The sequence below is a fragment of the Alligator mississippiensis genome, chromosome 4 (genome assembly GCF_030867095.1).
Source record: "Alligator mississippiensis isolate rAllMis1 chromosome 4, rAllMis1, whole genome shotgun sequence".
Lineage (NCBI taxonomy): Eukaryota > Metazoa > Chordata > Crocodylia > Alligatoridae > Alligator > Alligator mississippiensis.
This window is the reverse complement of record NC_081827.1, coordinates 193,083,554-193,101,017: the sequence shown is the minus strand read 5'-3', so window position 1 is coordinate 193,101,017 and position 17,464 is coordinate 193,083,554. Positions and strand designations below refer to the sequence as shown.

The 17,464-nt window shown below is 39.1% G+C and overlaps 1 protein-coding gene across 2 annotated transcripts in view; it reads right to left on the bottom strand.

Moving 5' to 3' along the window:
• The window catches only part of PGAP1 (post-GPI attachment to proteins inositol deacylase 1), a 58,221-nt gene that overhangs the window by 13,732 nt on the left and 27,025 nt on the right, over nt 1-17,464 (bottom strand). For both annotated transcript variants that reach the window (XM_014594387.3, XM_019492335.2), the window contains 9 exons: nt 17,050-17,125; nt 16,699-16,772; nt 16,540-16,591; nt 15,152-15,218; nt 10,208-10,316; nt 9,848-9,886; nt 8,375-8,468; nt 5,200-5,290; nt 4,812-5,009 (listed from right to left, as the gene is read on the bottom strand). In XM_014594387.3, the coding sequence (XP_014449873.1) occupies nt 4,812-5,009; nt 5,200-5,290; nt 8,375-8,468; nt 9,848-9,886; nt 10,208-10,316; nt 15,152-15,218; nt 16,540-16,591; nt 16,699-16,772; nt 17,050-17,125 (800 nt within the window). The remainder of the gene's footprint in view (nt 1-4,811; nt 5,010-5,199; nt 5,291-8,374; nt 8,469-9,847; nt 9,887-10,207; nt 10,317-15,151; nt 15,219-16,539; nt 16,592-16,698; nt 16,773-17,049; nt 17,126-17,464) is intronic.

The following is a 17,464-nucleotide window of genomic DNA, read 5'->3' as shown; positions in this document are numbered from 1 at the left end:
GCATGACTATAAAACATAATGCCTGCATTGGGCAAAACAGGCTGATGGGAGCCTACCACCACGATAGGTTCATGTAGCCCATCTGAATAACATATATATGGTAGTGGCAAATAAGTGTAGCCCCCTTCACTGGTGACTTTTTTTACAAGTCACGGTGAGCCACACCATTGCATACAGCTCACCTAGAACCCTCTGTTGCCTCCTCTCTCAGCCTGGCACATATGATTAGTGTGGCCCCGCTCTCCACAGGGTGAAGCCAGATCAGGTTGCCCTGTGCTTCATCTACATAGGAATTTTTGGAGCATCCCAGGACTTGTGATAAGAACACCCAATTTCAGGCACAAGTGGGGGCTAATTAGCACAGGGATACTTTGTAGGGGGGTATTTGGAGTACATGCACATACTGAGTAGTGCTGAGCTGTGGCATCACTGACTCTGTTCACTTGAGTGGGGCCAAGCCCAATGAACTGTGGTAAATAAATTATGACCCTTTCACTTTGGACTAATATAATGCATTGTTTATACTCCATAGAAGTAGGTGCCAAACTGTTGCTTAAAAAGTGTGTTAATGGAGCACCTGTGCTAAAACATGCAAGTTTAAAATAAAGAAGGTAACATGCATGAATTTTAAGTGATGGATAAACTAAGTGCATGGGTACTATATGCAAATTACTACATGTTTAATTTCATGGTTATTGCTTTCAAATTTGCTCTCTTTCACGTGCTCAGGCAGGGTCTGACAGGAGAGGGGGAAGAAGCTGCCAGGGGAAAAAGTTGGGGGAAAAAAACAGAGAGAAAGGTGCTACCTGACCCCCCCTCCACATTTATTTTCCCTGCTGTAGCAGCGGGAAGGGGACAAAGTCAAAGCAAGCCTCCAATAATTAGACTCTATACCTGGAAAAAAAAAATTAATTATAAACTTTTCATATATAGAATCTAATTATTGGGAAGGGTCTTCTTCTATTCAAGTAAATATGGTACTACTTGTTTGTCTACTTGTTTTCTTACTTTGTTTTAGTGTATATCAAATTTTATACAATTTTTTTCATCAGTCATTAAATCTTCATGGTCATCATAGAAAGCCAGTATCTGCTATTACACATCCAACATAGAATCCAGAGTCCGAAAAAGATTCATTTTATGAGAAACATTCTTCCAACACAGATGTTTCCTGGTCATATTAGGAAGGACAGGAACAGTATTCCGATTCTTTGAACCTGATATCACAACGGGTATGTCTATGATATATATAGCACAGTACAATGTGGAGATACACATGCCAGTTTATTCAGACATACCCTAAAGGTCAGAAATGATTTTGAGAGATCATACAGACATGCTGAGGAGAGTTATAACAACAACAAAGAGAATGGGGGTAGAGGGCATGGAAAAGAGGTGGGGACACAGACAAAACCTCTTTAAAAGTTTGTTTTTGAAAATTCAGTGAACAATCTCACATTAAAAATAGCAAAAAACAATTACTTTAGAATAAGAACTGAAAATAAAACAAACGTTTTCACCTGGTAGAATTGGATGTAGTGATTTTATGAGAATCAGAGAAGATGAAAGATCAATAAAGCACCTTGAATTCTGAGATGCCCTTAAAGGTCAAAGACAATAGGATGCAGAAGCTAGTAAGGAACAGCATTGGTCTGAGTGGAATTAAGATTCAGAATGGGTGAATAATAGCAAAAATTAGACACCAAAGACAGCAAACAGCTTAGTTCTTAAGAGAAAGATATTCTATTATATCATACATTCAAACAAGATAAGAGCATGACTAAATGGAAGCATCAACAAAGAAAGTCCCCTAAAAAAAACATGGCAATCTGCTAAGAAAAATATGCAGGATTTTGTCCGTTTAGATTAGGATGATCAGGCACACTGTGCAGAACATCTAAAGATGTGTGTATTCTGCAATGGAACAGAGGAAACTGAACATCACCTAAACCAAGGACATCAAACTCATCCAGCCCCATGGGTTGAAGCAGACCCACAGACTGGCCCTATGCTCGAGCCAGTATGCAGGGGTGGTCCGGCACAGGCAACCCCAGTCCTGTGTGCTGGCTCGGGTGCTGGTCTGCGAATATAATATGTATTGGCCCCAAACCTACATGTGGTGCATGGGGTTGATCTGAGACCCATGGGCTGGATCCTATAGCTTCACATGCCAAATCATATCTTCAACACCCCTGACCTAAACTCTATGTGGGAGAACAAAATAAAATTCAGAGATGCTCAAACAGACAGGAACAGCAGATAAGAGAAGCCAAGACAACTGGAGATACTGGATCAGATACCCGTGTTGGAGGATCAGTATAGTAACACACCAGCAAAACTCTGAACAGAGTACACCAATTTACTGGTCACCAGAGCAGACTATGCAGTGTGGGTTTTGCTGACTTCGCTGCCTCTATTCTGAATGTTCTCAAATATAGCATGCATCCACATATTTCAGCCAAAACAGAAGAGGAAGAAGGAATTTAAGAGGAATCTGTCTTTAAGAGCCTTACAAAAATGCCATCAAACTAAAGAACAGGAGTTTTATTACTTGAGACAAATATTATATTCTATTAGCATTAAGTACAGCCAAGTTGAAAAGTGGCAACATGCATGTTTGAGATGTGGCAGTAATTCAGAGCACACATCTACTGAACAGAAAGTTAAACGTTAATATTCATAAAAGGTTCATATGGTAAACCTGCTCTTTGCTCAGACAGTACCCGAGATCAAACCAAACTAATTTTCTGATGCCTCACATACACACCTTGCAGAGGACCATGTCAATGTACAATTATTAAAAGCATATTATCCAGTTTGACTAATTTACTGTTCTATTATTTCAAATTATTTTTATTCTTCTTACATATTTTAATATTCTTTACATTAAAAACAGATTAAAGTAGTTTGCAAACATTATCTGTAAATGACATTTCCTGCAGACTTAAATGCGCAAATGAATAATTTTTACTAACTCCTTGGTGTGTTTCATAATTCAGGGCATCCAATACTAAACACTAAGGGCTAGATTCTAAGTTTAAAGATCTATTTCCACAGTTGTTTGCATTATTGTGCTACTCCTGAAGAGACACAAAAAGGAGGCATTTTTGTTTTGAGAAAACTGGGAACAAAAGGTAGTGGAAGGAAGATGCCTCCTTTCATGAGCATGAAATACAAGACATGATATGACCCTAATACTGCATTAGTAACATTACTGGAAAGTCCTGAAGGTCAAGGAAAGGCTCTGGTTGCACTATACTGTAGGATGTCATCCACACAATTTATGAATTATCTTAAGAGTTTAGAGGACTGAAATGAATTGAGACTTTCAAAACACATTCAATGCGGTCCCTCACAAAAGGGACGCTGCCCCAGGATCGGAGGGAAGGTTATTTTGTGGACTGAGAGCTGATTAAAAGATAAAAAGCAAAGGGTAGTCTAAATCAGTGGTTTTCAACCTCTGGTCCATGGACCCCTGGGTGTTCACAGATGTTATGTCTAAGAGGTCCACAAAAGATTATGATGATCAATCAAAAGTATGTGAATACCCATACTTACAACTCAAACGGATCAACACCTCCATTCAAAAATTTCCAAAGGGGTCCAACACCACTATTTGAAATTTTTTAGGGGTCCACAAATGAAAAAAAGATGAAAACCATTGGTGTAAATGGTCACTTTTCAGGATGGAGGGAGGTCAAAAGTGGAGTCCCACAGGTATCTGTGCTGGGCCATATTTTGTTCAACATTTTCATCAATGATCTGGAAATGAGGCTGCACAGTGAAATCTCCAAGCTTGGAGACAACACCAAATTGTACCAGGTAGTCAAGTCTCAAGCTGACAGAGAGGAGCTGCAAAAAGATCTCACCAAGCTAAGTGAGTGGGCAAAAGAGTGGCAGATGAACTTCTGTGTCAACAAGTGCAAGGTAATACACCTGGAGAAAAATAACCTCAGATTTATGTACACAGTGTGGGGTTCTGAACTAGCTGTTACGACTTAGGAAAGACATCTTAGAGTTATTGTACACAGTTCTTTAAAAACATTACTTCAATGTGCAGCAGTGACCAAAAACGCCAACAAAATATTTAGCATCGTTAAGGAGAGAACTGAAAACAAAATGGAGAAAATCATTATGCCATTATGTAAATCCATGGTGCACCCACATATTGGAAAATGTGTAGTTCTGGTCCCCACATCTCAAAAAGGATGTTATAGAATTAGAAAAAGTACAGAGAAGGACAACCAAAATGATCAGGGGCCTGGAGCAATTGCCCTACCAGGAGAGACTAAAAAGGCCAGGGCTCTTCAGTTTGGAAAGGAGAAGGTTGAGGGGGGATATAATAGAGGTCTATAGCATCATGAAGGGTATGGACCAAGTGAACAGCAAACTATTGTTCGCCAAGTGACAGAATACTAAAACTAGGCGACAAACTGAAATTAGTAGGTGACAGGTTTAAAACTAACAAGAGAAAATACTTTTTTTATGAAATGCATAGTTAATTTGTGGAATTTGTTGCCACAGGAAGTAGTAGAAGCAGATAACATAGCCAGGTTAAAAAAGGGACTGGATAAATTCATGGATGTCAGATCTATTAATAACTACAGAGCAGAATGGTTGGGGATGTTTCCCCTGGCCTCTCTAAACCAATAAGTGGTGGATGTTGGGGAGGGTCCTAATAGGAGACAGATCATTCTAGATCTGGCTCAATACTCTCCTATTGGTCTGACCCAGTATGAAACTTCTTAAGTTCTTATGGATAAAATAAAATAGAAAACAAATCAAAGGCATATAGTATTATGCTGTTTTACCTTGTCACGGCTAACCAGAAGGAAGATAAGAGCCTTAGAGATGAAGAGAAGAATATGCCACCCCAAAAGGCAATGCCTGTCCCAAAAAAAAACAGAATCAGGGACACAAGAGGGAACCACACATCCTGATTATTCAGCACAACAGCATCCATCTCTGGTAAGAACAGTGCATCCCATACATCTTTAAACCAAGCAAACCTGTCAAAAATATGAAAGTATTATTAGTTATCTTTTTTCATCATTGCTACAAGACAAATGTAGTCATTCTTATAGCTACAACATTTCAGTAAGATCCATATGAAAAGAATCTGAGTTAAAGGACCCTAACTGTTTTAACAGAGGCTTCTATTTTGGAAACTGCTGAGCAAGACAATAGAAAATAACTTACCCCAATAAAAATGTAATAATATTCACAGCGGGCTCTACTTTGTAGGGTCTGGCTGTTCTTGAGAGTACAAGAGCAAAATCTGAACATTGACCTACAAGGAAAAAAAAAATAAAACAAATTTCTTCCTTGCTGCAAAGCTCAAAACAAGAGCTCAATAATGAAGAATTAAATTGAGAACAACTTTAAAAGTTAAAGTTAATATTAAGTGATGTAACAATGGTTTACATTTTTACTGTACAACAGCAAGGCTCTTACCAAGTGCTTATTAATTAATTGATTGATCAGAGCCAAACGTCAAGGAACAACAGTTTTAGATAAACAGACTATAAAGTTTGTGAATTATACTAATATCACCTGAGGCTGAAGAAAAATGCTTTTCAGCACAAGGGACTGGCTGCCAGTTTTTTTGTAGAGGCTTGTTTTTAGCTTTTCAAATATAGTCCTGCCTTGTCAGTTGAAGTCAGCCAACAAAATCTGTCTTAATTTAAGTAATGTCTTCAATATCTATTAACATGTTCAACATGCTAATAGACTAACAGGCTAGTTCTACATTCTTACTACATTTTCTTTAAACTTCTGATAAGGTAAACGTGTGTGTTTCATCAGTCACATATACGATGGCATTTGCTGGTGGAGGATACTAATAGGAGAGAAGATTGTGCTTTCTAAAAAAATTATTTCCTATATTTTACTTTATAACAAGAGACCTTATGTTCAGACAGCCTTCGTTACCACAGATTTCAGTTACAGCAACTACTAAACTCTACAACATGATAGATTCTATATACAAATACACAGGTCATCACCAGATCATCAGCTGCTGTAAATTTTTATAGCTTCACCAAAGTGTACGGTGGCATAACAAACAGAACTGGTACCTGGGGCAAACCATACAAGAGTATGGTGGGGCCTGTGCTAAGAGCAGCAGCAAATTGGTTGGGAAGACAATTCCAGTGCCCTCCTCACCCGGTGCCCCTCTGGCCCACCCCTTGTCACACTACTGTCTGTATATGAAACAGCATAAATTCACAAATATACTTAAATACACACATGCATAAATAGTCCATACTGTTATACGATACAAAATGTTTACGAAACGAAGATAAAAAACATTTCTGTCTGGCAGAGATAGCACAGTTAGATGCTCTTAGAATGCTCACAGGATGATTTTGCATGCATGCTATGCAAACTGAATTCGATAGCCAGAAACTCCAGAACCTCACTGACTGAGTCCGTTTTAAGGCGACAGAAGACAAGGAACACTTAGGCAGCACTGCATGCACACACAATGCATAATGTTTCTTCTAATATTCCAGTGTTTCCCATGACATTGCTAGTTAAAATCCCTGAATTATTACAGCTTGCTGTATATGATATAAACCACCATGCAAAAAGAGAAATTTCTAGCAGACTAGCAGTAGCACATTAAAAAGGCTGACAAGATAGCAACTTCCCAAGTGACATGACACAGTACCTGGGAAGACTATTAAAAACATGTTATTCCAGAAAGCAACTTAAAGGTGAAAACACTACATACAGTGCTTTCCAAAAATCCAAATGCAAACCTCAGATAAGCTCATAAAGTACTCTTTGAAGTAGCCACGTGCATGATTAGAGGTCAAGAGAACAGGCCTTATGAGGAGAGGCTGAGAGGCACGGGACTCTTCAGCCTGGAGAAGCGAAGGCTCAAGAGTGACTTGGTGGCAGCCTATAAGTATATAAAGGGTATGCATCAAGAACTGGAAGAATATCTGTTCATCAGGGCATCCCAAGGGAAGACAAGGTCTGTCACAAACTGCTGGAAGACTGTTTTAGACTGGACAGAAGGAAAAACTGTTTTACTGTCCGAGTCTCCAGAGTCTGGAATAGACTCCCCCCAGAAGTAGTGCAAACACCTACTCTAGATACCTTTAAGAAACGCTTGGATGCTTATCTTGCTAGGGTGATCTGACCCCAACTGACTTCCTGCCCCTTGGGCAGGGGGCTGGACCCAATGATCTTGTGAAATCCCTTCCGGCCCTAATGTCTATGAAATCTAAGAACAATGGAATCATGTGCATGTATTTGTGGGTAAAATTTTCCAGGGAAACATTTAAGGAATTTATTTGATGAGGATATAAACTGAAAAAGAAAACAGAATTGAAACTGGATTTTGACTTAGGATTGAAGTCCAAAGTGTTGAAGTAAAAAACCTCTTCACAAATCAAGAACAACATTTTTTTTTTACTTGTTAAATTATAACCTTGCCAGTAAGTTCCTCAAATCTTTCTTAAAAGGGTACGTCTACATATTGCTGTGCTTTAGTACTTCCTCTGGAAACTTTTGTTTTTCAGTTGGTTAGAACCACTACTCAAAATGCCTTAGTGCCACAATTGTAGCTAAAATACTTTTGCATCTCCACAGTTAAAAAGGAGGAGAAACTGATGCAAGGGATAGCTTAATTACAATCAGCACAGTTAGTATGGAATTCTTTTGTCTCCTAAATTTCTTCTCTTTTTACAATATCAGAAGCTACTGCTAAATAAATATAAAGGGTACGGACAAAAACAAATTTTAGCAACTTTAAAAGGGGAGAGAGAGCTGCTGCTTGGAGCATGCATCAACTATTATAGTCTGTTAGGTCTGCATAATCCTGTAGTCAAACAGATTACCTAAACTGCCCTAATACTGACCCTGAATGAAGGCGAGTTAAAGTTGAAGCGGTTCTCCTACACTTATCACTACAGAATTACACAGATATAACAGTTGCAGCATAAGAGTTTGAATCAGCATCCTTTAATAGCAATAAAATTGTTACATCTGTCCATACCCCACAATTGTTCTGAACACATTCTCATGCAGAGGTGTAGTAAGGATGTTTTGGTGCACAGGACCCCTCCCAAAGGCAGCACAAAAGTCAGCTCCCCCCCTTATGCTTCAGGTCATGTTTGAACAGATAATGATTTAAATGGAAATATTTAAGTTAGACAGAACACAGAACATACAACTTTGGCAAATATGGAGAACTTTAGGACCATAATGAGAAATTATTTAAAGTTCTGAGGGATTAACCTAATGGCAAAACATAAGACAAACCACCTTGGTGTACCCCTGTGAAATCATAAAGCAATATACTGATTATAATGTATAAGCATATGATTATAGCAGGGCTATAAATCATTTTACGCAGTATTACCTGTCAAAATTAATGTATTTAATTGTCCTCCATATGCAAGAAGAATATTAGAAATAACATACACAGGAAGGGTACCACCATGGAATCTTATTAGCTGGAAGACAAGGAAGTTATAAAGTAACATGAGTATACAAAAAAGGATTAAGAGATTAATACAACTGGCTCATACGAATGTGATTGCTAAATAGTTTAAGAGGTACGATATCTGTTCCTCCCTTGGTATGTTCACACTCAAGGACTCCCTGTTAGCGATTAAAGCTATACATGAGAAATGCTCATAAACCCACAACTCAGTAGCTCCCTGTTTGTGTATTTGTTATAGGAATAACCTCTCAAAAATGTTTCAGAGGGTGTAGACAGAAGTGATAAAAGCTGTTACACTGCAACTATACCCCTAAAGAATCATGCAGATGTAACAAATGCAGCAGAATCACTCTACATTTAGCCCTGCTTCATTCAGTGTCAAAATCAGGATGGATTTAGCTCACTTGTATCACTACAAAATCATGCAAATGTAACAATTACAACAGAATAGCTACAGGGCATTCCCGAGTATAGAACCCCATTCGCTTTTAAAACGGCAAAAATGTGTATGTGTTCATACCCGAATTTTCTCCCCTTGGGATAAGTGTATAAGGAACAAACTAACACCTCAACCGCTTCACATAAAAAAGATAATAATAAACAACAACTAAACTTAGAAGTCAGCTTGAGAACGTAACTTACACACCCCAAAATAAATTAGTAAAAAAAAAAAAATCAGAATTTTATATCGTTCAAAAGAATGTGTATAAACATGAAACAAAAGTGCAATCCTCAAGGCGATGATTATTCAGAGTATTTCATTCCTCTTTCCATTAGCAGATAATAAAAAATAGAATTAGAGGAGACTACAGGCCAAAATAAACTATTTATCCAATAAACCAATATTTTACTTCACAGAGGTGTTTTGTATCATAAAATGACATCATGATAAAGCCCTATAATTCACATACTGACAAGCCATAGGTAAAAAATAGGTATAGGTAAAAAATAATTTAGTTTGGTCAGTTTATACACCAGAAATGATCACTAGAAACATTTTCATGACCCAGCCATGAGTATTTTGGAGTTCATGTCAGAGTTGCGCAGTTTGCCATGATGACTTTCTGAGTAAAAGAACTTTAATCTAACAGAGTTGTCTCAGTCTCATACAGAGTACCCAAAAAAGAATCCCAAAAGGGCATAGTAAAAAAAGGTTTTATAATACTGTATGCATACTTAAGAAAAAAAGTAATATATCCAAACATTATTTTGATGCACTCTATGTTCATACATTTTTTTATCTTAAGATAAAGACACTCAAAGATAAAAACTATTTAAAAAAATCCAGGTACCTCTCCACATGTGCCTTGGCATTAACTAAGGAGGCAATGCATAATACACTACTAGGAATCCACTACACAAAACTCAGTATTAAAAGGGTTTTCTTACTTGTCCAAGAACTTGTAAGAAAGAAGTCTTGATGGTTACCTTGTTGAACACACAAAAAAAAACTTTATCATTCAGAATACTTATCACTGAACAATGATAACAAAATATTAGTCACAAAAAGTAGAATATTAACACTTATGCTTAAGTTTTTGGTTTCCTGAAAAATATTTATCAGCTTTCAGTAGCACTTTGCCTGCTGCACAACCAGTTTTAAACCTGTACCACATTAATAGAAAGAAAAGGAAAATTCTGGATTAGATAACAGAGTTCCTTGCCAACAGTCATTTACAATATGCTAAGAGACAAATCTTAACAGCTCTACAACAATACAAATTGTAAAAATGAATGCAGATTACTTACTTCATACTGACAATATGAGGTTGAATAAATATTTAATACTGCAACACTGCTGCCATTTTCAGGTTGTGCAATATGGAGCTTAGCAGAAATCTCAGTTAAAGATGGAACTCTGAAACAGCAACTTAATAAGTAAGTGCTTTGGTTATAAGCAAAAAATACAAAATATTTTTGAGATTTTTAATGCAAGGTTCTTCAAAACAGAAGCAAAACAAGGCTCATAGTGACAAGCCAGATGTCATAATGGGAGCTGTTTACAGCACTATGAATAGTTCCAATCTCTTCCTCTGAGCTAGCTGGACTTAAAAGTTTAACCTTCTAGGGGTGAGGCTCCATTCAAATGCTGATAAAGAAAGCAGAGTAAAGAATGGGCTCAAAAGTAATCAATCAAATCCCAAGTCCAGGAATTGTACTAAGAGAAAGGGGGGAAAATATGTACAAAAGGGGAAAAGTGAAAAGCTTTAAAGCTAAAATGATCTTTAAACTCCTTTTAATCTGCAATGTGTTTACAGTTGATCCTATTTCAAAAATCACTTTACATTCTAATCTTACAACCAACAGGCTCTCAATAACAGTTAGAATCCTGATTTAGAATAATTTCTAGACCTTATTTTAAATGTATGTTTATCTAAAAAAGCATAAAGTATAACTGTAATTACATCTTTGCTAATCATAAAAGCACTGTGTGTTTTGGAATTTGGTTTTCATCCACAGTTTTGTTGAAAAACAGCAAAATTATTTCCTCAAAACACTGTAAGGGTATGCCAGGTAAATAAATGGACAGTATTACCTCTTATTCCAGGAATGGAGCTCTTCCCAAAATAACTGGTCTGCCCCTCTGTCTCTCTGCAAATACTGTAGGCTGTTTTAAATTTGTCCATCATGCCCTTAAGTATTTCCAAAGGTCCACAGAAACATTAGAACAAGTTATTTTGCCCCAACCCATTGCTTTTATGCACCTCTAGTAGCAAAAGGAGATGGAATACGGCCTTTTGTACTGGGGAAGCTTCCCTTGGCACAATGGAAGAGCTAGATTTAGCTGCAAATGACTCTTGGCCTCCCTACTTTATCCTATAAGGAAGATATAGTTATGTTTTTGGCTTCCACAAGAATTCAGAGACTTCTTGCAAATGTGATTGCAACCAAGATGCACATTTTATGGAAGGAAATAAAAGCAATTTATGGGCTGAGACAGCATCTGGCACCATGGGCCAAGCCCACTAACACGCTTAAATGAGTTGTCAATAGAGTTGCTGCATTAAAGACTCTCAGCCCCACTTATTTATTGACAGAATTTAATGGCACTGCATTTATGACACCACTTAATGCTGCAATTTTAATGTCTCAAAGGCCTATCTCTGTTATAAAAAAAAAAATCTATAAAAGTTTGGAAAGTCTTGTTTTTTGGGGTTTGTTTATTTTTATACCAGGCAAATTCTGTTCAAACCCAATTAGTAGAACAAGAGACTGAAAAGCCTACTTCAAGAAAAGACGCTATACTTTGAAAAACGCTCCATCTTACTTAGGCGTTGCCATTCAATAGGCAAGCTGCTAACCTCGAATTGTTCTGTCTGGGATGGGATTGAACAACGCGAGAACTGATTTTTCTAGATCACATCAGATTGACATTTACGACAATTATCAAGTGGGTATTACTTCCACTTTCACCAAAGTGGAGAAGTCAAAGGATCACTCGGCCAACATAAGGCAGAAAGGAATGAGAGAGGACAACGTAGAGGAGATAGTTTAGTCATCTGCAAGATACAGTTCACTGGGAACTTGAGGTGCACCAATATATCTATCCGTATTGTATCAACACTGGCAATCAGCTTTTTTTTTTTTTAAGCCAATGTGGCTGATAATGCCATCGATAAATGCTACGTGCATGCGTGCAGCCGCACCATGCAAACAGCCAGGAATGTAGCCCAGCAACTTGGAAAGCAGTGTCCAGACATTAAGTCTCGGGGGGAGGAAGAGGTGTGGGGGGCACACTGAGGCCCCCACAGCAAGGAATGGAGTGGAGCTGGGGCATGGAGTGAAGCTGCAGGCAACTCGTCCAGGGAGTTGGGGGGGAGCCTCCTGTCGCTGTGCACACTCCTACAGGAGGCATGTGCCCCCCCTCTCCCCCCCAGATTTGTGCGCAGGGCAAGGGCGGGCTGCCCGTTGCTGGCTGGGACCAGGGAGGCTGGGCCAAGGTTGTGCTTGGGGCAGTTGGGGTGGGCAGTGGCAGTGGTGCTGGGAGGGAGAACTACAGCAAATTCTGGGGTAGCTACAGCCCACCCTATAGCACTCCCCAGCACCACTGCTGCCTGCCCTGCCCACCCCAAGGGCAGCCCCAGCCCAGTCCCCCCACCAGGAAGAGGCCAGCACAGCCCCCGGCCCCAAGACGACAGCCCACCTTCACCCCACGCACAAATCTGCATCTGCATCAGCAGATGCATGACAAATCTGCATCTGCATCACCAGATGCATGACGAATAGATCCAAGGAGGTGATACTTCCCCTCTATCAGGCGCTGGTCAGACCGCAGTTGGAGTACTGCATGCAATTCTGGGCACTGCACTTCAAGAGGGATGCGGATAACCTGGAGAGAGTCCAGAGAAGGGCCGCTCGTATGGTTAAGGGCTTGCAGACCAAGCCCTATGAGGAGAGACTAGAGAACCTGGACCTTTTCAGCCTCCGCAAGAGAAGGTTGAGAGGCGACCTTGTGGCTGCCTTTAAGTTCATCACGGGGGCACAGAAGGGAATTGGTGAGGTTTTATTCACCAAGGCACCCCCGGGGGTTACAAGAAATAATGGCCACAAGCTAGCAGAGAGCAGATTTAGATTGGACATTAGGAAGAACTTCTTCACAGTTCGAGTGGCCAAGGTCTGGAACGGGCTCCCAAGGGAGGTGGTGCTCTCCCCTACCCTGGGGGTCTTCAAGAGGAGGTTAGATAGGCATCTAGCTGGGGTCATCTAGACCCAGCACTCTTTCCTGCCTATGCAGGGGGTCGGACTCGATGATCTATTGAGGTCCCTTCCAACCCTAACATCTATGAAAACTGGGGGATACGTGCCTCCCCTGAGGGTGCACACAGTGGCAGGAACCACCCCCCTCCGCATTCCCCAGGTGAACCGCCCCCAGCTCCATTTAGTGCCCCACCCCAGCTGGGCAGTGCCTGCCCCTGCAGCCCCATGCTCCTTCTCTCCCCTAGGCCCCTTCCCCACCCCCACCTCCCAGACTTACCAGCTGGATGCTGCTCTCCAAACTGCTGGGCTGCATATCAGCAATCAGATCGGTATCAGCCAATATGGCTGGTTAACAATCGACCACTGGTATCAGCCAAAAGAATGTTTATTGGTACACCCCTACTGGGAACACATGTTTTAGTTTGTTTTCCAGAAGAAGAAAAGTTTTGTCATTGTGTATTGGCTGACTAGAAACTGTTCTACCTGGGGTAGCCTACTTCCCAGGATTTCTGTTGCAAGGACCATACTGAATGGTCAAGGGCCATATTGAAAGGTCTATCTGCTATTTCCTTTATGCATCTTGCCCTTGAGATCCAGAAACTTAAATGTTCAAGACAGGTATTTTGCCCTTGATTTAAGTTTGGCCATCCAGTTCCCTCAAATGGAGCTCAGTGATGGCCACCAGCTTCTTCTCCATGGATTAAAAGATATTTTTGGGGAAAAAGGAACCTTCCCTCTTTCACAACTATGAGGAAAGCCAGAGAAAATAAAGCATTTTAGACTTCCATGGGTTTGTGAACTTTTTAGTTTTCTTTTTTATTTTTTGGAGTATTTGAAAGGGCACTCCAGCACCAGAGCTAGATGAGCCTGTCTAGCATTCTTACTAGTTTTTTTTATTCAGATCCCCAAATGATAGCACACACTACTACTTTTCTGAAATACAGTAAAAGCAGAAAGAACAATATCTTCAAAAAAATCCTGAATCCTAGGTCTTGGGAAGAAGGTGAAACTGAAAAAAACAACAGATTCTTTACCAAATTATTCATATAAGATTTTTCTCTTGAGAAGTGGTTCAGTCCAAAAGGGTGTAGAGAATTTTAAAAACTTATTCCAGAACAGTTCTGGATGATTTAGAATAGGGGTGTCAAAGACTCAGCCTCTGGGCCAGGTCCAGCCCACAGGGCTGTCATCTGGCCCCCAGGGCTCTCCACTGGGCTGACACACAACCTACCACCAACTTTCCAGCCTGGTGGGATGCATGTGGAGCATGGAATTATATCACCTGGGCTGCAGAACTGCCTGTGAGGCTGAAAATTTTATGGTGGGATGAGCTGCTGCTGTTGCATTTCTGGCCCTGAGGGTCAGATGACATAGCCCCACATTCCAAATCTGGCCCAAAGGGCTGGATGAATTTGACATCCCTGATTTAGAAGATACAGCTGGCTAATACCAAGGGTGGAAAAGGATGACTCATCAACGCAGAAGAGCAGAAAACTGAGTAGGCTGGGTAAAGAGAGGAGGTTTATAAAAGAAATGCAATCCCAATAAGCTATCCAGAATTCTAACCTCCCTTCCCCTGTCAGAGTTAGGATGAGACATGGCAACCCTATCGTCTTACAATTTCTTGGATCTCTCACTGCACAGATGGAGCACCTCTTGAGCTTTTTCTTACTACAAATATACTGTCTGTCCCTGTAGGGGAACATGTGGAAAGAAGGAACGTTGAAAATTGCATCTTAAGATAGTGGAATAAAGATTTTGCTTGCTGAACCCTTATAAATCAACCTTATAAACTAAGACTGACAAATGCATAAGGGACAGAGTACTTTTAGCAGTGAAAATACGTAATTCTAGAGAAGGGTGCAAGGGTTAAGGAAGGAAGAGAGATACAGCTCAAATAGTTAAGACTTGGTTACTTAATATTCTGATGACTCTGATATAATCTCTACTTTGAAAAATGCCAAGAAAATATATTACATTCTCTAAAATACTTACTTAGATACAGTTATTAAGTCTTCATGTGACCATGGTACATGAAGTCTGTAAATACTATGTTTTCTTTCTGAAAAGGAGCAGAAGTCAATATAAATTATGAAACACTGGATGAGGTTACATTACTATAGTTCATTCATAGTTCTACACAATGGTTAAAATGACTATGGGGTTATTTTGCTACATCAAACATATGCAGCTTTGCACAAGTACTTAAACTTAGACATACAACTGATTTTGAAACTAATTTTTGAAAAAACCAAGACTGATGCATCATCTATAGTTTCCATTTAATCTGCATGGAAAGAAGTCTTCACTATATTTAAAGCTATTTAATGGTAAATTATGAGCTAATTTTTCAGTTGACAGCATAAAGTTTGGATGCGTGTGGGGTATGTATTGTATATAAATACTTACATGATCACTACGAGTGAAATGTAATAATTATCCTCCATTAACTAGGCAAATTAATAAAGCACCTTACTGCATCTAATAAACCCTTGCTAAACTCAATCTGCCTGTAAAACCACTCTCACACATACATGCTATTACACAGATTATATCTATGGGTATCGAGTCTGGGATAGATCCTGGCATGGCCAGGTAAAACTAGCTCACAGTTTAAAGAGCTTAACTGGCACAACAACTATGATTGACATCTCTCTCCATTTATATTAATTCACTATGACTTATGCATTAAAATTTCTCTTTTGCACATTAAATTTCCAAACAAAAAAAATACTAGAAACTTGACATTTATATAAATTAGGAAGCTTCCTATAACACATTAGAAAAAAAAACAAAAAAAACTTTATCTTAATGCACTGTTAATACTGAGCTACCAAAATGACACCCCCCTATCTAATTTTATTTTATTTGGAAACAGAGAAGTGCATTAAGACCTAGATTTTCTATCCACACAGAAGTAGTTTGACATTTCAATTTTCACCCAGTCAACAGCAAATACAATCCTCACCATGTGATGACACTAGAAATAACAGTTCAGTTCCAGATAGAGACTATTAACATAATAAGAGCCTCTAGTTTAAGTGACAAATGCCAAGGACGGATGGGGTAAAGATTACCTTCTCATTTTTATCTATTGTCCTTCCAGAGAAGGAGGTGTGGCACCCTGGCAAGACAATTTTAGAAAGCTTGAATAACCTTGCCCATACTGTACCTACTCATTAGACAAACAAGTCTTTGTCTCCAAAGTTCTCAAGCTTTAGTACTTGTATTAGTTTTGTGTCTCAAAGTTAAAAACTGGAAAGCAATCACATTACAATGTAGAACATTAGAAAGTCTAGAGACAGCTATATTTTTCACTGCCTTTTCAAGTGAACATTTTACTGCAACCACTAATATATGTTCCAGGAAAACCTGAAGTTTACCTTTGGGTGACTGACATTGGCCCTCAATGTAGATTTTAAAAGCTTGATATATCTAAACAAAAACAAACAAACAAAAAATTCAAGAACTGTATTTATTCACCTACATTTCCCAAAGAACTACTTAGTGAATAACAAGACCTTTTTATTAAAAAATTTTACCTGGCCAAAGCCCTGGAGCTGTACATTGTAAATTAGACCAGTTGAATTTAATAAAATTTTGCTTGAAGAAAGCCCTGTAGAATTGAATACCTTGTGTTAGTTCTAATTGTTAGATTAATGGATTTGCTTGAAAAGCTCATTAATCTCTTTCTTGGAAGTAGAGATACGTTATATATGCAATTATTATACAACATTTCCAGAAATTAACAACCAGAGCATGAACTTAAGATTCATTTAATAGCAATTATTTTAAATGTACTCAGATTGATCACAGAAGCTCTCAAGGACAAAATGTATTATTAAATATAATGGCAGAGTTTGAGTTTTGGAAGAGCAGTACACAATACCTACCAAAAGAAAACAGATGTGTTACAGGCAGTTGTACTGTCCTGGAATCCTCTTTGAAAAATTCACAGTCCAAAGTAAACTGCAACAAAGAAATATTATTTTATTGCATAAATCTGAAAAGAACACAAGGCTGGAGCCTTGGATCTGGCCCTATTATCTTTAGAACCTCAGGCAGAGAATGTGCAAAGGTTGTTAAAAAACAGAATCAGAGAAAATCAGGGTTGGAAGGGACCTCAGGAGGTCTAGTCTATCCCCCTGCTCAAAGCAGGACCATCCCCAAATATACCATCCCAGCCAAGGCTTTGCCTAGCCACATCTTAAGAACCTCCAAGCATGGAGATTCCACCGCCTCTCTGGATAGCGTATTCCAGTGCTTTACTACCCTCCTAGTGAGAAAGTTTTTTCCTAATATCTAACC